Source organism: Mustela nigripes, chromosome 4 (genome assembly GCF_022355385.1).
Source record: "Mustela nigripes isolate SB6536 chromosome 4, MUSNIG.SB6536, whole genome shotgun sequence".
Lineage (NCBI taxonomy): Eukaryota > Metazoa > Chordata > Mammalia > Carnivora > Mustelidae > Mustela > Mustela nigripes.
Genome location: NC_081560.1, coordinates 163727238 through 163753932, shown reverse-complemented (window position 1 = coordinate 163753932; position 26695 = coordinate 163727238). Strand labels below are relative to the sequence as shown.

At 35.8% G+C, this 26695-nt stretch overlaps 1 protein-coding gene across 1 annotated transcript in view; it reads right to left on the bottom strand.

Annotated features, from left to right (window-relative positions):
- Positions 1–1673: 1673 nt before the first annotated feature.
- CUTC (cutC copper transporter) overlaps positions 1674–26695 on the bottom strand; it is a 26101-nt gene continuing 1079 nt past the window's right edge. The window contains exons 2-9 of the mRNA XM_059398332.1: positions 24264–24335; positions 21079–21138; positions 16199–16408; positions 15250–15285; positions 12390–12523; positions 4904–4931; positions 2946–3051; positions 1674–2165 (exon numbers count right to left, since the gene is read on the bottom strand). Of these exons, the coding sequence (XP_059254315.1) occupies positions 2051–2165; positions 2946–3051; positions 4904–4931; positions 12390–12523; positions 15250–15285; positions 16199–16408; positions 21079–21138; positions 24264–24335 (761 nt within the window). The 3' untranslated portion in view covers positions 1674–2050. The remainder of the gene's footprint in view (positions 2166–2945; positions 3052–4903; positions 4932–12389; positions 12524–15249; positions 15286–16198; positions 16409–21078; positions 21139–24263; positions 24336–26695) is intronic.

Below are 26695 nucleotides of genomic sequence, written 5' to 3'. Positions count from 1 at the left end.
AGCATGGGGGAGGGCCGGGCCAAAACACTAAATATGATTATGTGTGTGTGTGTGTGTGTGTGTGTGTGTGTGTGTGTGTGTGAGATACTTATATTATCTGTATCTATAACATTTAAAGTCAATAATGAAAACTATTTTTTGAAATATTTATTATCTTTACTAATAGTCTGAACAACCAAGAAAAGAAATAACTGAGGTCATTGTTGGTTTTTATTTTTATTTTTTAAGATTTTATTTATTTATTTGACAGACAGAGATTACAAGTAGGTGGAGAGACAGGCAGAGAGGAGGAAGCAGGCTCCCTGCTGAGCAGAGAGCCCCATATGAGGCTTGATCCCAGGACTCCGGGATCATGACCTGAGGGGAAGGCAGACTTTAACCCACTGAGCCACCCAGGCACCCCACATTGTTGGTTTTTAATAGTTTGCCTCTCCTTTTTCTTAAATTACCCAGCAAATATTCCACATTGAAATTATACCTGAAAAAGTTGGGAAAGAATATAAGTTTTAAAAGTGAGGTAAGGGACTCATGTGAATAAAGGCAAAGCTCCTGCTATACACAACCATTAGTACCCAAGTCTATGCACACTATTCATAGAGACCACACTACTAACTTTCTAAGGGCAAGCTCTTCATATTATTCTTCAGTTACTCTCTTAAAATAGAAACAACAGTTCTATTACCAGTGTGTTGTTAATATAAAATGAGATTATAAATATGAAAGTGACAGATAAAGCTAGTGATGAACTTCACAATTTGGGACCCACTCCAGGAAAAGCCTTTTTCATCACTAGAATCCATTCTCCCTATCTGTGGCCTCAGTTGAAAGAAACAGCTATTTTGCTAACATCAATAACCTCCCCAATTATTACTATAGGTCTTTGTAAATTGTTAGATGAACCTTGTGGCTAAGTCACTTCTCCATCTGGGACTAGAGGAAGAAGTAATCTGGTAAATACTAGAGATAGCTTTTGCCTTTATAAGTCTGAAAACATTTATATCCTGCTTCCCATGTATTGAAATTTTTATGCTGAACCATTTTACTCTGAATCCTAGTGTCTTGCCCATCTAATGAGTACATAAAAAAAGGAAAAAATGAAAGAAAAATATCTTCCCTTTTATATCTGGCTACAGACTGTATTCAGTGGCAACGTCCACAACAGACAAACTATGGAAAGAGTCCAGATGTCCACTGACAGATGAATGGATAAGGATGTGGCATATATAAATGTACACAATGGGATATCACTCAGTGCCAAAAAGAAGGAAATCTTGCCGTTTGCAATGACATGGATGGAACTAGAGGGTATTGTGCTAAGCAAAGCACAGAAAGACAAATATTTTATTTCACTCATGTGTAGAATTTAAGAAACAAAACAGATGAACATATGGGGAAAGAAAGAAAAATAACGGGGAAAAAAAGAAAAATAAAATAAGAACAAAGAGGGAGGAAAAACCATAAGAGACTCTTAACTATAGGAAACAAAAAAAAGGGTTCCTGGCGGGGAAGTGAGTGGGAGGGTGGCATAACTGGGTGATGGGCATGAAGGAGGCACTTGAGGGAATGAGCACTGGGTGTTCTATGCAACTGAAGATCACAAAATTCTACCTCTGATACTAATAATATGCTATATGTTAATTAAATTGAATTTAAATTTAAAAAGACTACCAAAATAGAATGGAAATTTTTATTTTACAAATGAAAAAGCAAAATACTGCTATTAAATTGACCCTGAAGTCACACTCTAAATTCATATCTTACAGTCCAGTTTCCCAGTTCATCAATTAATTCCACAAAACAGACTAACCTCTGTCTGTGGAAGAAGCATACACCACATTTAACCATGATAACAGAGATGGCTGGCAAGATTAAGTAAAGCAAATTCGTAGCTTTGCTCGAATTCTTTGTCTTCTTGAAAACACTCTCCATGGCCATGTGAGACTCAAACTGTGACAGTCCGGGCCAGAGAAGAAGGTTAAAGCTGTGTCATAATTACAGATTACTCTTCTACCTTCATCTTGTGATATCCATGTCTCTCAGAGAGGTCTGGCTAAACCAGAATATTCTTTGCAATAGCATTCAAAGTCCTTACTTGTGCCACATCTGTTACCTTTTGAGAATATTCTGAGCTAGAAAGAGAGGCTCCCATGGCAACAGAGAAATTTCTGCAACAGAAATAATAAAAAGACAGTAATTACATAAGTTGTTAAATGAGCTCTCCTACCAGTGCTTCATTTTATAGACTATTTAATGGTTCAAGAATATGGGTAGGTCAAGGATCCTGGATCCCCATATTTCATAATTTTTATTAATTACTTGAAACATCTAGTAACCAAATGTACCTAACAATATACTTGACGTTATGTCTAAAAATGTAGTTCTAAGGGTCTTGTTTCTTTTACATCTCATTTCCCCCAATTCTAAACAGAAATAATAAACTACTAACTATTAAATTACAGGAGTCTTCTAAAGTATTTAAAAAAAAAACCCTCAATAGTTTCAATTTCTTAATGGTGGCATAGTTTCAAAGTAACTAAAAATAGCAAAGGTGAGAGAAGACTAAGTATTAAATGTAGGAGGGATAAAAATGACTATGATTCTTCCATCCTTACACCATAGTTATTAACTCTGCTAAAGGAAATCACAGTTGAATGGACATCCATACATACCTGACTCATTTGAAGCTCAGTTGCTGAATTAGGGTTTATTATTAAGTGGTCTAAGTTCAGCAATGACTTAAAAATATAAAGTTCACCTATGTTCAGAAGAGCCTGCTTATGTGAGGCAGGTTAAAACCATTTTGCAATTGAAAAACTGCAAAATGACTGCAATACTTACATATTATTCAAAACATTCCATTCATTAATCATGCCATCAACTAAGGTTTTCCTCTAACAACAGATTAATCTGTCCCTTCTTGTATGAATCAAAGAATACATTTTTACCGAAATTTCATTCCTGAATCTCTAGCAGACCGAGCAGAACAGTGAAATTCTGTAGCACCTGAACCCTCAAGGATCCTTTGTAGATTTCTGTCTGTTATACCACCCCCTGTTGGAAGAATAAGTAATCCATTAAGTCAAACAGAATTCTATATAAAATTTAATGAATAATAGTGACTGCTTGCTCTACCTGAAATTTCCATACCAAAATTTCTCATTGACTCAAGAGTTACTCTCTCCCTACTAAGCTAGAATGAGATTAGAAAAAATGATAAAGGACATAGGCTACAGGTTCTGGAGAACAACTAATAGGGTCATAAAACCTTATGATGGAACCATAGAACCTATATGATAGTATCTTCTACATCCATTGGTTTATATGATAACATCATATGATCCTGACTTTAAAAAGGTTGTTCTAGGGCAAGGAAAAATAAGTGAGTAATCTATCCCTACTCCCCCTCAATTTAAGCAAAATCAAATTAACAAAAAATAAGGATACATTTGAGGATGAAGCTACAAAAGCACAGCCCGAGAGATGTGTCTGAAAGACACAAGTTCTCTCTTTAGCCCAAAAACAAACAAACTTCTTTGGAAATTGGAGTAATGCAAGGTGTTACACAGTTTATTTATTACAATATCAACTTTGTTTTACACAGAAGAATCTGATTCTACTTTAGTAAAACAGCACAATCCATACTTTGTAATGACTCATTTGTTTTGTTGAATAATCTCTTAAGTATTTTTATATAAACAATCATATTCTGAACTGATGCCAGATTAAAAATATAAAATTACTCATCTTTATATTCTTCTTTCCTAATATACAGGATGTATTCAATAAAGATTTTTTAATGACTGATTAAAATATGTACTTGGTATTTCAACTATTCAAGTTGCTGAAGTAACTTGACTTTACATACTCTTTTGGACTCATTAACTTGTTTGTTTTCTTTTTTCGTAGTGGTACAGTAATATCACTGAGCCCTAAGAAGCTGAAAGAACAAAGACTTTTTTTAACATGTGTAAAGATAAAATGTCATGACACTTTTCACTTTAAAATGCCTAAGGGTAAAAAATGACAATTGTGGCAAAATGTTAAATTTGGGGAATGAATATATGAGTATTCATTATGCTATCTCCAACTTTCTTGTATGTTTGAGAAAATTAATATGAAAAAATTAAGATTGTCTTTCTATTTGTCTCACTCTGATTCTAGATCTCCTTATTAATTCTTTAAAAATTGTTCATCTCTAGGGGCACCTGGGTGACTCAGTGGGTTAAAGCCTCTGCCTTTAGCTCAGGTCAGGGTCCTGGGACCGAGCCCCGCATCAGGCTCTCTACTCAGCAGGGAACCTGCTTCCCGCTCTCTCTTTGCCTACTTGTGATCTCTGTCAAATAAATAAATAAAATCTTTAAAAAAAATTGTTCATCTCTAATGAGCCAATATGCACCGAGTTGATCTTATGGTCATCATCAGGAGCATATGTTCCAATTGTTCTGGCTTTAAGGAAGAATTTGGTGATCTGAGATTTTCAAGAATCAAGTGAGTATTATATCTGTCCATAGATATTGCCTAAACATTTGCTTACACTTTGATAACATCTAGGATATTTGGCCCTAACTCATTATAGCAGTATCAAACTTGGTGTGTCTCATCAGAGATGAACATCCATATTCACAAAATTCTATACTATGGGAAAGCAAACATGGAGAAACCCCAACCCCAAACAATCTACTTCCCTATTTGCTACTCTCTGAGCTAATTCCTGGTAGAATGTTCTCCATATCTGAAGTTTTAAATTCCAGCACAGATCTCCCATCTTAAAGTTGTAATCAAATTACATATTCTTCTCTCTGAATACCATGTATTAATATTTTCTCCCATATTGTCCTGCCTCCTTTGTTCTTCTTTCACTGCACCTCAGTTTACACTAACAAATGGATAGATAATTAAATACCTGGCATTACCACAATCCTCCCTTTTGCCTGAAAAAAGAAAAAAAAAACAAATTTTAATATCTTTCTCTCAAATGGGGTAATAAGGCAGTGAGAACAGAATCATGAGTGAAAGTATATTAAATTTTAAAAACTAGTACTAATATCTAACTTTCAATAGTCATCTCTATTTCTTTGGGATATTGATTAATAAGATTGTTTAGCACAGTAACTCTTTCTATTGCTTTGAAGACTTGTACTGTGATGAACACAAAGAATAGGGGACTACAGTATAAATACTGAATAATCACATCACTGTAAGAAAAGTCATTACTGAAAAATAGCACTAATTCTGAGGGTTTCTTTTTGTTTTTTTGTTTTTTTTTTTACTAATTCTGAGTTCTTAGTATGGAGTGGAATGAAAATTGAATTTAAACAAGATTTTAGCAGAAAAAAAAGAGCACAGTGTAACAATAAATTACTGGGGGAAAAAAAGCAACCTCCTCAAATTTTGTATCTTCAACTAAATTCCCTAGCTTATTATATCAGTTAAACAAAGCCACAAGTCAACTTAACTGGATTTTACGTAATAAAATTAGACTATATGGATTAATTTCTGATAATTCTGGATGATAGGTATTGAAATTCCCTTATTTGTATTCAAATGTTCATTATATTTCCTAATAAGTTTTGGGGATATGCTCTGTATCACTGAGAGCTGAAAGGATATAAACCAAATGCAGATTTAGTAGAACTACTAGTAACAGGTAGGTAGTGATGACAGAATAAAAATTATACATTATCCACACACATTTTTCACAGAGTTATAACAACCAATCCTAAAATTTGTATGGAGCCACAAAAGACCCTGAAGAGCCAAAGCATGTCCAGAAAAGGAAAAAACTGGAAGCATCACGATTTCAAGCTACATTACAAAGCTGTAGCCATTGACATGGTATAGTACTGGCACAAAAACAGACAGACAGATCAATGCAAGAGAATAGAAAACCCAGAATGGACTCACAACTATATGGTCAACTAGTCTTTGACAAAGCAGGAAAGAATATCCAGTGGAAAAAAGACAGTCTCTTCAACAAATGGTATTGGAAAAACTGGACAGCAACACGCATTAGAATGAAACTGGACCACTTTCTTATACTGCACACAAAAATAAATCTAAAATGGATGAAAGATCTAAATGTGAGATGGAAAACCATAAAAATGCTACAAAAGAACACAGGCAGAAACCTCTTCAACCCTGGCCACAGCAACTTCTTACTAGACACATCACCGAAGGCGAGGGAAACGAAAGCAAAAATGAACTACTGGGTCTTCATCAAGAAAAAAACCTTCTGCACAGCAAAGAAATAGTCAACAAAACTAAAAGGCAGCTTATGGAATAGGAGAAAATACTTGAAATGATATATCTGATGAAGGTTAGTATCCACAATCTATAAAGAACTTATTAAACTCAATATCCCAAAAACAAAGAACTCATTTAAGAACTGGGCAGAGAATACATGAATAGACACCTTAACAAAGACATTCAGATGGATACCAGACATATGAAAAGATGCTTGACATCACTCATCATCAGAGAAATATAAATCAAAACCACAATGAGATACTGCCTCATACATGTCAGAATGGCTAAAATTAAGAACACAAGATGCAACAACAGGTGTTGGTAAAGATGTGGAGAAAGGATAGCCCTCTTGCACTGTTGGTGGGAATGCAAACTGGTGCAACCACTCTGAAGAACAGTTGGAAGGTTCCGTGAAAAGTTAAAAATAGAACTATCTAGGATCCAGCAACTGCACTACTAGGTATTTACCTAAAGGACACAAAAATACAGATTTGAAGGGGTATGTGCACCCTGTAGCATTACCAACAATAGCCAAACTATGAAGAGACCCCAAATATCCATCAACTGATGAATAGATAAAGATGTGGTTTATATATACAATGGAATATTATTCAGCTGTCAAAAAAGAAATCTTGCCATTTGCAATGATACAGATAGAGCTAGAGTGTATTAAGCTAAGTGAAATAAATCAGTCAGAGAAAGACAATTACCATATGATTTCACTCATATGTGGAATTCAAGAAAGAAAATAGATGGACATATGGGAAGGGGGAAAAGAAAAAAGGAGAGAGGGAAACAAGGGACTCTTAATGATAAGAGAACAAACTGAGGGCTGATGTAGGGATGTAGGCAAGGGATGGGCTAGATGGGTATTAAATAGTGATGAGCACTGAATATTGTATGTAAGTGATGAATCACTGAATTCTACACTCCAGAAACCAATATTGCACTGTATGTTCACTAAAATTTAAATTAAAAATAATTACATACTATGTCAAGCTCACTAATTTTTAGAATGAAACCACTGAAACTGCATGGAAATTGAATTTCTTCATGTGTGATTCTTTTTTTCTATTTTTATTTTTAAAATTTTTAAGATTTCTTTCCAGTGTTCCAGAATTCATTGTTTATGCACCACACCCAGTGCTCCATGCCATACGTGCCCTCCATAATACCCACCACCCAACCTCCCATCCCTCTCCCCTCCAAAACCCTGTTTGTTCCTCAGAGTGTACAGTCTCTCATGGTGTGTCTCCCCCTCTAATTACCCCAACTCCCTTCTCTCCATCTCCCCATGTCCTCTGTGTTATTCCTTATGCTCCACAAATAAGCGAAACCATATGATAACTGACTCTCTCTGCTTGACTTCATGTGTGCAGCTTGAGATGAGTCTTTTAAATACTGGATCAGCTAATTCTGTCCCTCAAAACAATTCCAAGTATTTTGCTTCAACTAAGCAGCTTATGCTCTCAGGGTTGGGTACATAATCTTTCTTCTATTGGGTGCTACTGAACTATAAAAAATTTCAATAAAGAGCTACATATAGCTTAATTTCTTTTTCCACAGAAAAAATGAAACAAATGACTAATATATTCAACAAATACAATTAATGTTGAGAATACTTAGTTCTATATCATGTCCAGTTAGGACAAATAAGAAAACAAAAAGATTGGCTTAGTGTGGGGAAGGGAAAATGGGGAGAAAACAAGAAGAGGTAGTAGCATGCCCGATGTGACAAGAGGGACAGAAAACGAAAGGAAAAAGAGGATATGAGAGGACAGAAGAGAAAGAATGGACTAAAGTAAAAAATTAGCGAACACCAGAAATAACAAATGCAAGGAAGGGAAGAGAAGCAGAAACTCTCAAAAGCAACGGTAGCATAAAGACAGTAAAAAGGAAAGGTAATAAATAGGGAGGACGACAGACATTATTGTGAGTAGACAGAGAAACAGACATTCCCATACCTTTCAGACAAGTTACAGATACTTTAATGAGCTCTAAGTAAGTAGCAGTGTAAAGTTAAGATAAGCATTCATTATGACTTTTGGGGATCTTTATGTAATAGCAACATACTCTAAAACAGCTCCAAAGAGCTAGATACATTATAAAAGTTATCTTATGAAAAACATTCCAAATTTTTTTAGTTAAAAAATGATACAAGGGTGCAAAAAAGGAAATAGAGACTGATGAATTAGTGGCACATTACAATACTTTAAGGTGTAAAAAAAAAAAGTCTCTTTAGCAGATCTGAGGCAACAACTCATACTCTCTAATGAGGAAATCAGAATCCCCAGACTAGTATTTAAGTAACAGAGATTCAGTAAAATAATCAAAAGTGGCCTCAAAGTCAACTTCTGGCCCATTTGTCACTGAAAAAGCACATAATTTTTCACGACAGATGAATTATATCATTTTGAAAAGGTAGCTCTGAAGTTACCAAAAAGGATTAGATTCTTTTTCCATAGAAAAAAATCGGTAGACTGCATTTTTGTAGATTTTTCAGAGAACTTCCTTCTGATCATTTTTTTTAACCCTGATCAAACTGGTCTATCATAAAAGTGTTTATCAGTGTCACTTTACTCACTCATCCATCCATCCAACAACTATGTATTAAGTGCCTACCACATCAAGCACTGTTCTGGGTATAGAGAATATTGTAGTTGAAAGGACCCAGAATATGACACTGTGTCATAAAAATGATTTTGAGCTGAAAGCATTTGAATTCCTGAAATTCCTTATCTGCCCTAAAAGCAAAGCCTCCCAAAATAACTCAAAAGAACTCAGTTGTCAAAAATCCCCTCTCTGGGAGCAACTCATTAGTACCACATCCAAAAAGACATTGTCACAAAACTACAGTATCTTCAATTTATTCTCACTAGGGTCCATCTATTTATCTTTCCAAAAAGTCTTTCTCCCCAACCCCATAAATGCTGTCTTCCTTTTTCTAAATTCCTAAGCGCCCTTCTCCCCACTTCTCTTTACCTATTAAGATGGTATATAAGATCCAAATTCTAGCACCTCTGAGTTACATTTCTTTGTCAACTCCAAATCATGTAAATACTTGATTAAAATCTGTTTTTTCCTCTCACTGATCTGTATTTTGTATTTTATCAGTTTACTTCCTAAGCCCTCAAACACAAAATCTAAGAAGGCAAAGAAACAGTCTTTCCTCCCTGACATGGTAAACAAGAGAACATTCCTACTGTCATGGAGTTTACATGTTCATGGAAAGTAGACAACAGATAGGTATACTTATATAATAAAATTTTAGGTAGTAATATGTACAATGAGAAAACTATAAAGCAAGTTAACGAAATTAGAGAGTAAAAGGGGGAAGGGGCTAACTCTTAGAATTTAATAATTGTTCAGAGAAATAAGTAGGATAAGACCATTTGGTATTCTCAAATGTATTAAACCAAAGCATCTATAATACAAAATATTACTATCTGGAATACTGAAATGATTTTAGGAGAAAAAATCACATTTAACTCTTTCTTCCAAGTGAAAGCTTTCCAAAACATGAACAAATGAAACTACCACTTTTGGGAGGGGGCTGATTTCTATAAAAAGATTATTGAGAACTTTATGCTTACTTACCTAAAGCTATCAAAGTGATTGATAGCTACATATCAGACTTTGTGCTGTTATCTGAAGTAATCCACAACTATTCTAGCAGGTAGGTGCTATTAATATACTAACTTTGTAGAAGAAGAAACTGAAGTTTAGAATGGTTAGGTAATTTGTTCAGAGTTACTGTTAGTAAGTGGCAAAACCAGGATTTAAGCACAGACCTTTCTAATCCCAAAACCTATGCTTTAACCAGTATAGCACACTGCTAGGTGATTGCTTCAAAAAGTAAAGTTGGCATGATCTCACTTATATGTGGAATCTTAAAAAGTCAAATACACCCGAAAAAGAGAGTAGAACACTGCTATCATGAGTGAGGAGGGGGGGAATATGGGTAGATATTGGTCTAAGGATACAAAGTTGCAATTATGCAGGATGAATAAATCTGCAGATCTAATATACAATAAACTATAGTTAATAATACTGTAGTGAATACTGAAAATCTGCTAAGACAATAATATTTGGGTGCTCTCACCACATACAAACACACAATGAACAATAACTATATGAGGAGATGGATATGTTAATTAGCCTGACTGTAACCACTTCACTAATATTAATATCAAAATATCCCATATACCCTAAATACATGCAATTTTTATTTTATAAAAAATAAGTAAAGTTAATGTATGAGAATATTTAACCCAGTGCTTCCTGCCAACCTATGATAAACTACAATTCACATATGCAACACAGTGATTATGAAATGCAAGACACGACTATGGCATTATATCCACCTTATTGTCTCCTCCATGGTAACAATTTCAAATGAAAACCTGATTCATCAGCTCTTCTATTTTAAAACACTTCAGACCTCCCCACTGCCCCAAGGATAAAATCCAAACTCTTCAACAGTTTTCAAGGCTCTGGACAGTACTTTTTTCTTTGTATTCAACATTCTGGTTTGTTCAGTATGTCAGAAGTCATGCTTAACTTTTTTTCCAGGCCTTTGTATGTACTATTTCTTCTGCATGAAGCAGTCACCTACTCTTTCTACCCATTTTACATAGATAACTCTTAACCATCACTTGAATGAGTAAGACACTGCAATGTGTGTGATGTGTCTTCTTCTGGAGAACTAACTACTGCTAACCCCTTGCCAAATCTCTCAAATGTGCCCCCTGAGCATCTTCAAATTTGTTTTATTAAGTAAACTCTATCCCCAACATGAGACATGAACTCATGACCCCGGGATCAAGAGTTACATGCTTTACTGACTGATCCAAGCCAGGTACCACTTAGGACTTTTCTTTATAGCACTCTATTAGAATTGCCTAGTCTATTAAAGTGCCTGTTGTACACCAAACTGTAAGGGTAGTGACTCTACACACACACACACACGATGGTCATTACCATAGTACAAATGCCCTATAGCTAATATATACTTAATAAATATTTACAAAATCAGTAAGTTCTAGACTAGCAAAGTCACATCAGATCCTTAGCTGAAATTTCTGAAAATTATTTTCATGGCTATAGGAAAGTGAACATATCAGATTTCTACACAGGAACACTAAAAAATATTAGTAACAGCATTAGTAATAATAATGTAGCAAGATCTATTATACGTCAAGCACTGTACTAAGGCTGTTACAGACCTTATCTCTACCAATCATCAGAACAACCTTATAAAGGAAGTAATAAACTTATCTCAGTTGCACACACAAGGAAACAGAGGCTTAATAATCTATTCAACATTACAGAGCAAATAAGCGTCTGAATCTTAAATCCAGAATTCTTGTCTCAAAGTCTGTACTCACTAACCTAGAATGGTGCTAGACTGGTGTGAGAAAAAAAGACATACCACAAAGTCACCTTTATACTGGAAATTTGATACAAGTGAAAAATGTATTTCTTCCTATCTTGATAGATAGGGAGAGATGATAAAAGAATATAATTTTGTTTTAGAACTCACTTCCAAATGATAATTATTTCAAATTTTATATGGATCTCCTGAGTATACGTAGGCTGACAGTGAGATGATATGGCTTAAAACTATGAAATGCTAAAAAAAAAAAAAAAAAACTATGAAATGCTGATGGCAGACAAAAGGTAAAATTTTCTGTGGTTATCCAAGTTAGGTTAAATCCTTAAGCATTGTCTGTAATTTGACCTCAAGAGCCTTAACCACTAAAAACAGTCATTTGAAAGAGGGGCGCTTTGTTGGCGCAATGGATTAATCATACGACTCTCGGTTTGGGTTCAGGTTGTGATCTCAGGGTCTTGAGATCAAGCCCTGTGTTTGGCTCTGTACAGAGTCTCCTTAAGACATTCTCTCCCTCTCCCTCTGCTCCTTCCCCACTTCCCCATCTCTCTAAAATAAATATATCTTTAAAAAAATAATTAACACTTATGTTAAAGAAATGAGAACTATATAAATATATTACTACCTGATTGCTTTTCTGTATAGGGGAACTATTAAGTCAGTAATATTTAGTTACCTAACCTAGCTAAACAACAGAATATCAGGAGCAACCACAACAGAGTTAGGAAGAAAGGAAAGAAATTATGTATACCTGTTCTATGAGTCGCTTTATTAAGGGTAGCCCTTCTAGTGCTGAACTGTCACAGCCACTGGTCAATACTCGTTCAAATCCCAAGGTTAAGAGGGTCTCTAGAGCGGCCATTGGATCATGCACCATGTCAAAGGCTGAAATAAATAAAATTGATTTGAATTTTGTATAGATATCCTCTAATACAGTGCTTTTCAAAATGTAGTATACACACAGTGGTGTGCTGGACTTAGCTCGTACTGGCAAGCCAAAGTTAATTGTTAAATATTCAAGAGTTTTGCAAGCACCATTTTTAATCCATTGACAGCTTGAAATCAGTCAAGGTGAGACAATTTAAACCACAGAAATCTACAAATACTATATATTAGAGCTCTTTTTGTCCAAGAACAAGTTTATCAGCATATCACAGTCTGCATACCATAATGGTATGCATTTTAAAGATTTTATTTATTTGACAGACAGAGATCACAAGTAGGCAGAGAGGCAGGCAGAGAGAGGAGGAAGCAAACTCCCTGCTGAGCAGAGAGCCCGATGCGGGACTCGATCCCAGGACCCTGAGATCATGACCTGAGCTGAAGGCAGAGGCTTAACCCACTGAGCCACCCAGGCGCCCCAACGTATGCATTTTAGATGGTAAACATTTTAAATAGATGTATTTAAAAATAAACACAAATTTAAAAAGATGTATTTACTTAAATACAGATCTGAAGTGAAACATTTCCATTTTTCATGAGTTATAAAAGTCTCTCTTTAAAATAATTCTCTTAGATTTTATTTAAAGAAAATTATTAAATAAATTTGCCACGTAGCACTCAGGTATGGTAAAACTATAAATATGATAGTTTGGAAAATTCTGTTTTAAGGCCTCAGATAAACTGGACAAACTGGACCTCAGACAAACATTACACTGACCAGTTCTAAAAAAGGCCTTGGTTCACATTCTCATTATTGACAATATTTTATGCTATTCCATTTACCCCAAATACTTAAGTCTCACAGTATAAGGACAGTTGTTTACAATAGTCTATCTATATTCACAATTCCATTCTATTTTCTAAGAGACTTTTCTCCTCCTCAGAGAGGAAAGTGGCACTAGGAACCTCAAAAAGAAAAACTGCTGCTTTGGTTCACAGCACTGGTACATAATATGGAAGTTCTAATCTATAGTGGATTAGGTGCTTGACCCCTTTACTTTACCCTTCAGTGTATACAGACAGCTAAATATACCACAGAGGCTTTTCCTTTTTTTGCAGCAGTGCCTCACTAGTGATTAAACTATCATACTATCTCATTAAACACATGAATGAAAAAAATGTAGAACCCAGGACAAAGTAAAATTTTGAAAACATGAAAATATGTTTGTTAAATGTATTGAAGGAAAAGAAATATGAAATGATTTTCTTAGTTTAAGAACAGAGAAAAATACATTCTACATGACACCTTTATTTTTTAAATTATTTAGCATGCCAAACTTTAAACTACACATTTTTCAGATAAAAGTTTACTAATTTAAACTACTTTTCATATTTAATGATTGCTTATTGGCCACTCTCAAGGTGCTGAATTTTAAACACTCTAACATCTTTTAGTTATTGCTAGTTTATGAGAAACATTACTAAACAGCAAGTCAAGAAAACAGTTATCTGGTGGTATTATTCATTTCAAAAAGAAACAAGGGTAACACATGTTTTATCTCTAATTTCTATAAAGAGATGCAAATGCCAGTGCCCACCCTTATACTAATCTTTGCTTACTCAAAAGGTCAGAAAAACATTCAACAATTTCTCAAGCACATATCATCAAGTTAAAAAAAAATGACAAGACTTCTTTCTTTTCATGTATAACAGAGTGCCCTCTTCAGGCAAAACAGTTACTTGTTCCTACATTTTACCAACCAAGGTTTGACAAAAGTATACAGAAATTAGAACTACTTGATTTATAAGTAAGAGGTATTTTTTACATGAAATTATCAGATACTTTTTAGAAATCATTCTGATGCAGACAATTAATATAGTTTTATGTGCAACAGTGAACATCTCTTCATTGCCTATCTCCATCTATTCTGTCTTTCCTCCTTCCTAATAGTATCCAATTCTTATGTAGATATCCACCCCTCTCTCTGCCCATGAATCTTATATTCATCTGAGAAAGCTGGCTGTTACTACTAGCTCCTAGATTGGTCTTGTCTGGCTTAAGACAGACAATACATATCATTTCACTGACAGTGGTTTTTGGTGGTTGCATATGGTCTAAGGCAATCTAATAAAAATGAACCACAGGGCACCTGGCTGGTTCCATCAGAAGAGCAGGTGACTCTTGATCTTGGGGTTGTGAGTTCAAGCCCCACATTGGGTGTAGCGATTACTTAAAAATAAAAAATCTAAACAAAAAATAAATAAATCTCAAAATTCTTGCTTAGACAGGTACATATACTTGTAGCCAATTCTTAATCTCCCCCTCTATTATAATCCACCACCACCATTACCACTTACTTTTAACAACTTTTCATAACGAAGCTTCAAATTGTGCATCTCTAAATTTAAAACAGTCCGTCCCAAGATCAGGATAAAGAAAACAACTGGCTGGGCGCCTGGGTGGCTCAGTGGATTAAAGCCTCTGCCTTCTGCTTAGGTCATGGTCCCAGGGTCCTGGGATAGAGCCCTGCATCGGCTCTCTGCTCAACACGGAGCCTGCTAGCCTGTTTCCCTTCCTCCCTCTCTGCCTACCTCTCTACCTACTTGTGATTTCTGTCTGTCAAATAAATAAAATCTCAAGTATTGCATTCCATAAAAAGGTTATGGCATTTGGTGAAATTAGAAAACTGAAACTGTTCAACAGAACTTCTAAAATGGAAATGACTCACCTCGGTGGAAAGTGACTGGTAGAGGACGGCATATAGCTATAAAAAGAAAGCCAAATAACAATATAAATGAGGAGATCATCACTGATTACTATACACAGAATTTTCCATGTTAGGTGAGACTTTTTTATACTTTCCTTTCTTAGGAAGTAAAAAGAGTGAACTAAAATAACAAAATTGCAGCTTTCCAAATTCAGAATTCCTATGTTTCCATTAATCTCTGATTTTCATACCAAAAAACAGTCATCCACTCCTTAGCTAGACCAAATAAAAATTATGCGATCTGGTGAGTATAAAGGCAGCATTATATCTATTACTTTTACCACTCTGAGAATCTTCAAGAAAGACTTTGCCTAGTAATATAAGTAGTATGCTTATATCCTCTCCACATCTCCCCATCCTCACCAATTGCAATAGCTTTTAAAGTTTTTCGTGTAGTGATTAAAGGAATCAAGGTAAACTTCCCTTAAACCTTTGAGGGACAGGGGCATCTGGGTGGCTCAGTGGGTTAAGCCTCTGCCTTCTGCCCAGGTCATGATCTCAGGGTCCTGGGATCGAGCCCCCACATCAGGCTCTCTGCTTGGTGGGGAGCCTGCTTCCCCCTCTCTCTCTGCCTACTTGTGATCTCTCTCTCTCTCTGTCAAATAAACAAATAAAAATCTTAAAACAAACAAACAAAAAACCTTCCAGGAACAGTAACAGAACTTGATCTATAACAACTTACACTTAGGAGTCATAGGACTAGAACACATATACCCTCTGCCCCAAACATCTACATAACTACTGCTTAAATAGGTTAGCTTAAGTGTCTGCAGGTGTGACTGAAAAGCCAGTTTTCAGAAAAACTTGCGTTTTTCTTTCTTTACTTTAAATCTGAGATGACACACAATGTTATATTATTTTCAATATCAGGAGGATTAAATGCAATTATCACTAGAGGCTACATTCTTACCCACAAGGGACATGCACAACTCTTTGTCAATGTTTCCATCTTCAGTCAATGCTCCAAATACCAAACCATCAGCACCATAAAGCTTGGCAAGACGAATGTCAGCCTTCATCACCTCAACTTCACGATCTGAATATAAAAAGTCACCTCCACGTGGCCGAATCATCACAAAAACTGGGATCTGGACACATTGCTTCACTACTTGAAGGACACCTAAAAGAATAGAGAGCAGACTAATTAAATTCAAATGTAAGGGGTGCCTGGGTGGCTCAGTGGGATAACTGTCTGCCTTCAGCTTAGGTCATGATCTCAGGGTCCTGGGATCCAGCCCTATATTGCGCTCCCTGCAGGAAGCCTGCTTCTCCTCCCACCCTGCAGCTCCCCCTGCTTGTGCTCTCTCTCTCTCTCACATACTCTCCCTCTCAAATAAATTTTAAAAATCTTTAAAAAAAAATAAAATTCAAATGTGAACTAACAGCTCAAGGAAGTCAATAAAATTTACTGGCCTTTTACATTTGCTCTTGTGTATCACTTCTACAAGAAAAGGAAGCAATGCCGAGAAAACCAGAGAAAGGAGGATCTAAAGGGAATGACAACATTAATTTAAAAATGTGTATATAACAGAGGGGCACCTGGGTGGCTCAGTGGGTTAAAGCCTCTGCCTTCGGCTCAGGTCGTGATCCCAGGGTTCTGGGATCAAGCCCCACATCAAGCTCTCTGCTCAGCAGTGAGCCTGCTTCTCCCCTCTCTCTTTCTGTCTGCCTCTCTGCCTACTTGTGATCTCTGTCTGTCAAATAAATAAATAAAATCTTTAAAAAAATACTCTTTTAAAAATGTGTATATAATAGAAGTAAAGTAATAAGAGAATCAAGGGTAAAAAAGAGCAATTTAGTAAAAAAAAAAAAAAAGGAATTTACTGCATTTTTAAAAGCACTTGTCAGCTGACTAAAAAAAATCTTTTTCCTGGGGACACTGGGGTGGCTCAGTGGGTTAAGCCTCAGCCTTCAGCTCAGGTCATGATCCCCAGGGTCTTGGTATCAGGCCCGACATCACATCAGGCTCCTTGCTCAGCAGAGAGCCTGCTTCCCCCCTCTCTCTCTGCCTGCCTCTCTGCCTATTTGGGATCTCTTGCTCAGTCAAATAAACAAAATCTTTAAAAAAAAATCTTTTTCCTGGTATAAGACGTTTTAAAGTGTAATATAACAGGCTCAATATTCTGCCTGTATATTCCATAAGATTTTTCCTTTCTGATTGATTATAGCTCTATTTAGAACTTACTACAGAGATGTTTACATAACTCTAAAGTTTATGACCCTTTAATGAACAAAGAAATTTATCAAACCTTTTTTGAAAATAATATACAAAATAATATAAAAAAGAGCAAAGTTCTACTTGTGAATTTATGTAGAGATCTATGAACAAAAATACCTAAATGACACAATTCATTGCTAGCTCAGAAACCTTCTATAGTAAAGATCTTCCATAACTTACATTGCAATTACATCTTATACTATAATTAAGCTGAAAAAATCCTAAGTCAAAATGCCTTTAATACACCTAACGTATTGAACATTACAGCTTAGGTTAGCCTACCATAAACATGCTCAGAAAACTTACATTAGCCTACAGCTGGGCAAAATCATCCAATGGAAAGCCTATTTTATAACACTGTTGAATATCTCATGTAATTTATTGAAAACAGTATTGAAAGTGAGAAACAGAATGGATATGTGGGTACAGAATGGTTACAAGTGTATCAGTTGTTTACTCTTGTGATTGCACAGCTAACTGGGAGCTGTGGCTGCCCAGCATCATGAGAGTATCATACTACAAATGGCTAATCCAGGAAAAGATCAGAATTTAAAATTCAAAGTACAACTTCTACTGAATACATATTACTTTCATACCATCATAAACCCAAAAGCCATAAGCCAAAGCACCATGTATTGGGAATCAATTGTGTATGTTTTTTGACAGGCAGGATGGATTTACTTCTTCCTTCCTAAAAGAACCCCAATTTTGCATGGGATAGCAATATGCCCAATACCAAGCAATAAATCACGATTGCTGTTGCAAAACACAGATTGCACTCAAATTTAGGTATGTTCTAAAGATACCACAGAATGGCCAGGGAATGCTCTCCTTCAGTGAGAAGATTCCAAAGAGCTATTGCATATATAATCCCTTTATACTAAATAATGCTATTATCAACTTTAGAATAACACAGAAGAGTCAAAAATTCATACACAGACTTCTGCTTTTGACCAAGACAGAGTAACAGGGACTGGATTTACCTTCCCACCTATAAAAACCAAAACACATATGAATATGAAAAATATATGAAACAATGGTTGCAAGAGATTTTGTGTCAAGCAACAAAAAACAATGATGCCTGAATGATGGGAAACAAACGAAGTCAGCTCTATAACTGGCCCAAATTACTACCTTGAGGATTTTCTTTCTTACTTTCTTTCTTTCTATCTATCTATTTAATGTCCTTAAGGGTTTTCTAGGCTGCAGCATAGAAAGGGGGAACCCAAGTGGAAGCCAGAGAATTCCGAGTTGAAGAGACAAAGCTGAGAGTCCAGGGAGACCAAGTGACTGGAGTTCCCAGGAAAGAAGACCAGGGAGAACAGAAAGAAATTTTGGAGATTTGCAGAGACTCTCCCTTCAGTATTCAGCTCAGTATTATTGAGTGCATATATACAATGAATCGTACAAAGCCAGGGAAAAATGCACTAAAAGAATTAGAAAAAATAGTGCCTTTCATTCACATCTGTCAGGTCAAAAATAATACCCATTCCCAACAGGCAGATAGGAAAAATTGAAGATTCATGGGGCAGTGGGTACAGTACACAGAAGGATCTTTCTTCAGTAGTAGGAATAATTAACTCTAGACTGACCACTGTTTCAGATCTGCTTAACAAATTTTAAAGGCAATACCCAAAAGGAATAAACTGTTTCCAAATAACCCAACTGCTTCAGAGTGTTTATAGGAATACAAACATATCCAGGATCCAATAAAGCAAAATTTATGTCTGATAACCAATAAGAAATTATCAGGCAGGAAATGAAGATGCATCATGAGGTGATAAATCATTGAAATGAAACCAACCTAGAACTGATATAGATGTTAGAATTAGCAGCCAAGTCATTAAAACATCTATTATAACTTTATTCCAAATCTTAGAAAGAGTTCAGAAACAATATATGAGATATAACAGACTCAAATTAAACTCCTAAAGATGAAAATTATAATGTATGAGATGAAAAATATACTAGATGGGTTTAAGAGCACATTAGACATTGCAGAGAAAAGATTAGTAAACTTGCAAACAAACCAATAGAATCTATGCGAAATGAAACAGAGAAAAGGTAAATTAATATAAAAAGAGGGGTGCGTGGGTGGCTCAGTTGGTTAAGTGTCTGACTCTTGATCTCAGCTCAGGTCTTGATCTCACAGTTGTGAGTTTAAGCCCCAAGTTGAGCTCCACACTAGGCGTGGAGGCTACTTATAAAAAAAAAGAGTAGTTCATCAGTGAGCTGTGGGACAACTTTAAGCAGCCTAAAACAAGTATAACTGAAGTCTCTTAAGGAAGGGGTGGTGTACACTGAATGATGAAAATTTTCCAAATGTGATGAAAACTACAAATGCCCAGGTCCAAGAAACATGAAGAAAACTATAATCAGGTATATCATATCATATTGCTCAAGCCAGGAATAAAGAAAAAAGTTTTAAAGCAACCACAAAAAAGAGCCATTACATAGAAAAACAAAAAAACAAAGGTATAGATGATATTTCATATGAGAAATAACACCAGCAAGAAGACAGTGGAGAAACATCTTTAAAGTACTGAAAGAAGGAAAAAAAAAAAAAAACTATTGATCTAGAATTCTACACCCAGCAAAAATAACTTCCAAAAAATGGGGAAAGATGTTCTGAGATATATAAAAGCTGAATGAATTCATCCCCAGCATACTTGTACTACAAGAAAAATGTTAAAAGAATTACATTAGACAGAAGGAAAATGAAATCAGATGGAAATACGGACATATATAAAGGAATGAAGAACATCAGAAATAGTAACTACACATAGGTAAATACATGATTGTTTTCTTATTAGTTTAATCTCTTTAAAAGAGATAATTGATTCTTCTTTTTTGGAAGATTTATTTATTTGAGAGAGAGTGTGTGAAAGAGAGCACTAGTTGATGGGGGAGGGGCAGAGGGAGAGGGAGAGAATCTCAAGCCAATTCCCCACGGAGTGCGGAAGCCAAACATGGGGCTCAATCTACAACCCTAAGATCATGACCTGAGATGAAATCAAGAGTCAGATGCTCAACCAACTGAGCCACCCAGGCACCCCAATTGGCTCTTTAAACAAAAATACTGGGTGTTATATGCAAATAATGAATCATGGAACACTACTTCAAAAATTAATGAAGTTCTGAATGGTGACTAATATAACATAATTTTAAAAAATACAGTGTGGAGTGTATGTATTTTTAACATATACAGAAGCAAAATGTATGATAACAGCACAAAGACCAGGATGGGAGAAATGAAGACAAAAGTCAATATGCTGAAGATGCCAGGATGAAAAGATAATGTTAAAAGTAATTATCTCTCAACTTTTTTATGTACAAGGATCTCATCTTTGAAGTTTATTTACAACCATAAGCACCTGTAACTAATTTAATATCTATAGCATTGTTAACATATCTAATATATATATAATATATATATCTAATATATATCTAATACACACACACACACACACATGTTAACATTGTTAACATTAGTAAAGGATCTCAATGAAACATATTTTCTATTGTCTCCAGGCTCTATAAACTCCTACCAGAAAATAGGGAAAACACTTAACCCATGCTGGGTGTGGTTCCTCCTTCCAGTAAGCCAGAACATAATTCAATCCGACCAGCACCTATGTAAAAAAAAAAAAAAAAAAAAAAGGAATTGCTCAATACAATAAACTTTTAAAAATTAAGAAAAATTTTAAGAAGCACTTCTCAGAAATTATCATCCAAAATAAACATTTATGAAACAGTAAACTTAACATTTTTTTCCAAATATAGAGCAGAGTCTTAGGGACTGAAAGATATCAAATTATAAAACTATATTTTTAATCCCAACTATATTTGGCAACTCATCTGGTGTTACTTATATCAAATTTAAGAGTTAATTCAAGTTAAGCTAGGTCTCTTGAAATTTTGTATTACAGGGTTTCTTCTCCATGTACAAGGATGTGACTCAGAATAAATATGGTCTGGATTGACAACAGTGGAACCCCGACCTTCACTGATCATCTTTTGCAAGAGTCTTTATTATTCTAAGATATATAAAAGTACAAGGTAATTTTAAATAGCTTACATCAAAATAATTTCAAGAATAAGTGAATGCTAAAAGCAGATTAGCCACCAGCCTACAGGGTCATGTCAAAAGAGTCTCAGCATCTAGGCTGAAGAGGCTCCTACTAGCCAAACATGGGACACTCTGAGAATCAATAAGAAGAATAGCTATAGAGGAGTAAAACATATCAAATATGTCTAAATCTAAATTCATGATGATAAAACAATTCACTGGGAGATAGAGAATAAACTCATTATCCAAAAATCAGTAAATGGGAAAAGGAGCAAGCATTTATCCTACCTTTCTTCTAGAAACTGAACCTCAAGATAAACAGTTGATGAGGGAAAGTTCTTTATAGAAGAAGCATACTGCTAATAAGTGAAAACTAAATGTTTCATGTAATATAGTACAATTTCTCACACCCTACTAAAAGATGCAGTGCTAAAATTATTAAGTAAAAAAAATGAAAAAAAAACTTATAAAGAATGGATCAGGCTGACAATATCTTAATCCACTGCAGGCCAAAGGCCACAGCTTTTTTTGTTATGACCTATAAGTTAAAAATGTATTTGTTTTTTAAAAAACAAAAATCTTTATTGCTACATAATTCACATACGATATAATTCACCCATTTAAAGTATACAATTTAATATTTAGTGTACTTACAGAGTTTTGCAGCCATCACCACAATCAATTTTAGAATATTTTCCTCATCCCAAAAAGAAACCTCATACCCTTTAGCCGTCACCTCTGTTCTCCCATGCCCCTCAACCCTAGGCAACCACTAATCTACTTTCTGACCCTAAAATTTGCCTAATGTGAGGGGCACCTGGGTGCAAACTGCGGTAAAGCCTCTGCCTTGGGCTCAGGTTATGATCTCAGGGTCCTGGGATAGGCCCCACATTGGGCGCTCTGCTCCGCAGGGAGCCTGCTTCCTCCCTTTCTCCTCTGCCTGCCTCTCTGCCTACTTTTGATCTCACTCTCTTGCTCTGTTAAATAAATAAATAAATAAATCTTTAAAAAATTAAAAAAATAATAAAATTTACCTAATGTGGCATTTTGTACAGGTGGAATCATATAGCATGTGGTATTTTGTGACTTCTTTTCCATTTATAATGAATTTCAAGATTCATCTATGTTGTAGCACATATCAGAACTTCACTCTTTTTTTATTGCCAAATTAAGAACTGTTTTTATATTTTCAGAGGATTATTTTAAAAATACAAAGAATATTCCATGAAGACCAAATTTTGCCAGTAAAACTGAAAATACATACCATGTGGCTCTTTTTTTTTTAAGATTTTATTTATTTATTTGACATACAGAGATCACAAGTAGACAGAGAAGCAGGCAGAGAGAGAGGAGGAAGCAGGCTCCCCGCTGAGCAGAGAGCCTAATGCAAGGCTCCATCCCAGGACCCTGAGATCATGACCTGAGCCGAAGGCAAAGGCTTTAACCCACTGAGCCAGCCACCCAGGTGCCCCTACCATGTGGCTCTTAAAAAAAAAATTTATTTACTTATTGAGAGAGCATGTGCATGCACACATGACAGCAGGGGGAGAAGCAGAGAGAGAGGGAGAAAATCTCAAGCAGATTCCTTGATCCTGAGATCATGGCATGAGCTGAAATCAAGAGCCAGATGTTTAACCAACTGAGCTACCCAGGCACCCCTATACTATGTTGCTGTTTATGAAAAGTGTCCTGATTTCCTGATATAGTTGAAATATTGGCCATGTGCTGAAACTAGCAGATGCTGAGTGATGAGTACATGGGGATTCAATATACATATTCTACTTTTGTATATGTTTGAAATTTTCCATGATAAAAAGTCTTTAAAAATTTCTGACCCTGAGATGAGGGGAATATTTACATTTCCCCCATTAAAGCAGGTTCAGAATGCAAAACAAACCTGGAGGTAAAACAAATAATGTTAAAAAAAAAAAAAAAAGATAATGGGGGCACGTGGTTAGCTCAGTTGGCTAAGTGTCCTCCTACAATTCAGGTCATAATCTCAGGGTCCTGGGATTGAGCCCTGAGAGCAGGGAGCCTGCTTCTCCTTCTACCTCTGCCCCTCCACCCACTTGTGCTCTCTCTTTTGCTCTCTCCCAAATAAATCTTTTTAAAAAGAAAGATTTATTATAAAGATTTTAAAAAGAAAGATCATTATAAAAGTCTTGATGATGAAAATGGCAGCAAAACTCTTAAATCATCTTTAATCAACAATTTGAAAAAAAAAATGAAGTCTTTGCTAAGTTCAATTGAAAAAACATGAAGTTGGTGAGTAAGCATTATTATGAACACTTGACTCAAAATGTGATCTATTAGAGGAGTAAGATTAGAAGATGATAAAGATGATAATTTTCCAGTATGTTTTCCAGTTGGTTGGCTGTTTTCAAAAAGATTACTAGGATCCTTAGAGATCACAAGGGATCCCAAGATCAGTTCATACGATTCCTTTTCAGACCTTTCTTTAGAGGGAGAGAAAGGACAGAGGGAGGGGCAGAGGGAGAGGGAGAGAGAATTCCAAGCATGCTCCATACCCAGCGCTGAGTCTGACCTGGGGCTCAATCTTACAATCCTAAGATCATGACCTAAGCAGAAATCAAGAGTTGGATGCTTAACCAACTGAGCCACCCAGGCACCCCCATTTTCAGACTTTAAGGAGGATTGCCAACTGTCATTTATTCTCTTTTGTCTTACCTCCTCGTTCTGCATTTACAGCTGACTCTACTGAATCAACACACACTTCCATGAGAAATCCATTTGCAGTTCCTAGAACACATAGAAAACAATGCAATTCATGATGGTACTATCCATCAAGACCAACTGACAATCATTATTTCATATTTTGCTGTCCAAATCCAATGTCCAATAATAGGCAAGTTGGTAAATACACTAGAGACCATGAATGCAATAAAATACCATACTGAGTATTAAATCGGTCTCTTAACTATGAAATAAGTACACAGACATATGTATAATAAATTATACTGAAGAAAATATACACTGAATGCCAAATTAATCTTCCTAAAACACAGCCCTCATCTTCATATTCTAAGTCAGATTTTTTCAATGTTTCTCAATGTTTTCAGAGTATGTTTAAATGTCTTTATAAAGATATGTTTAAGAACAAGGATGGACTTCAAATCTTGGCCCCACTACTTATTTGTGTGATCCCAGACAAGTTACTTAGCTTAAGTTTTCTATAAAACAGAGTAGCTTTTAGAACCTACCTCAGAGTAGTGAGGACTAAATTTAATTAATGTAAAGTGGAGAATACCCATTGTATGTACAAAAAGTTATCATTAATAAATGACATATTATTTCCTCTATAAACCTCCAGTTCCCCTCAATTCTCATCTTTGCTCCTACTTATACCATCTCCCCAAACCACAAAGTCCTGCCGGCTCCATCTTTGAATGGTAAATCTTCCAAGATTCATATTGAATCACATTTCCATATCTCCTCTCTCCCAATGTAGGAATCTCCCTCTTTTGAACTCATATAACTCTTCATAATTTATATGTTCCTCTTTAAAACACTAATTGTATCTTCTTAAAATACTAATTACTTTCTACCTCTTATTATTATGTATGTAGATAGGTATCTGTTCCATTTTACTTGACCTAAAGTTCCTAAGGTTTTTATATGAGAATCTTCATTATCACCTACAACAAGCACAGTGTTTACCTTGGTACACAGTAGTCATGCAAAGACTTACTGAAGGCTGAATAATATAAATTCACAAATTTCATTCATGTATTTCCACTAAAAGTGTGATGAAAATAAGTTTGGAGTTTTTCTGTAAGTTGAATACATAAGTTTTTTGTTTTGCTTTGCTTTTTTACAATTAAGGGTATTAAATGTATACTTCATGCAGTAATACAAAAAAGAATCACTACGTGCTGATAATGATGGCTACTAGGTGGTAAGATTTGGAATTACTTTTATTTTCCTCTTTTTACTTTTTTTTTTTTTTAAAGTAGGCTCCACTTTAAAAAGCCCAGCCTGGAGACCACTGTGGAACCCAAACGTCAGGCTGAGATTAAGATTTGAGCTGAGATGGAGAGTCTGATGCTTGGGGTGCCTGGGTGGCTCAGTTGGTTAAGCTACTGACGCTGCCTCAAATTATGATCCCATAACCTGATGATCCCTCCTGAGCAGGGAGCTTGTTTCTCCTTTTCCCTCTGCCGCTCCATCTGCTTATGTGCTCTCGCTCTCTGTCAAATAAATAAATAAAATCTTAAAAAAAAAAAAGAGTCTGCTGCTTAACGAACTCTGCGGCCTAGTGGGTCCTCCCCTTTTTACTTTTCTATGTTGCTTTTTTTCTACCCAATATTGCTTTTATCATTTTAATAGATTTTTTAAAAAAAGATTTTATTTATTCATTTGACAGATCGAGAGAGAGCACAAGTAGGCAGAGCAGCAGGCAGAGGGAGAGGGAGAAGCAGACTCTCCGCTGAGCAGGGAGCCGGATGTGGGGCTCGATCCCAGGACCCTGGGATCATGACCTGAGCCGAAGGCAAAGGCTTAACCAACTGAGCCACCCACGTGCCCTAAAAGGCTATTTTTAATTTGAAAAACAAACATCTATCATCTGCAACACTCTCACTTATTTAAAAGAAGACTGTCCGTCTCACACTGTTCAAGACTTAAGAGCCACTCTATGTTCTTAACCAAGAGCACTGCATTCATTCCAAGTTTCCAGAGAGCCACCCACACCAGTGTCCCATCAGTCTAACTGGACAGTGCTGCAGAGGTACCACTGGCCTCACAGGAGGAAGGACTTTGGCCAAGAGAGGAGGGAGGCGCACACGGGAGGCTCTGACAGAAGGCAGAGTATGTCAGCTGTCCAGGAAACAGAGTTATTTGTAGGAATCAAAGGCGTCCATCCACTCCACAAAGGGTATTTGTTTGGAGCAGCAGTTCTCAAAGTGTGGTAGTCCAGTTAGCTCCGGGGGCCTTTAAGACCCTCTCAGAGTCTGTGCCGTGACAAGCATTTTCATAATAATACTGAGACTTTATTTGCCTTGTTCACGCTCATTCTCTCACAAGTGGCGTGGAATTTTCAAGCGGCTCCCTGACAGGTCAGATTGAATGCAGAAGCAGGGCTAACAGTTCCATTAATCTAG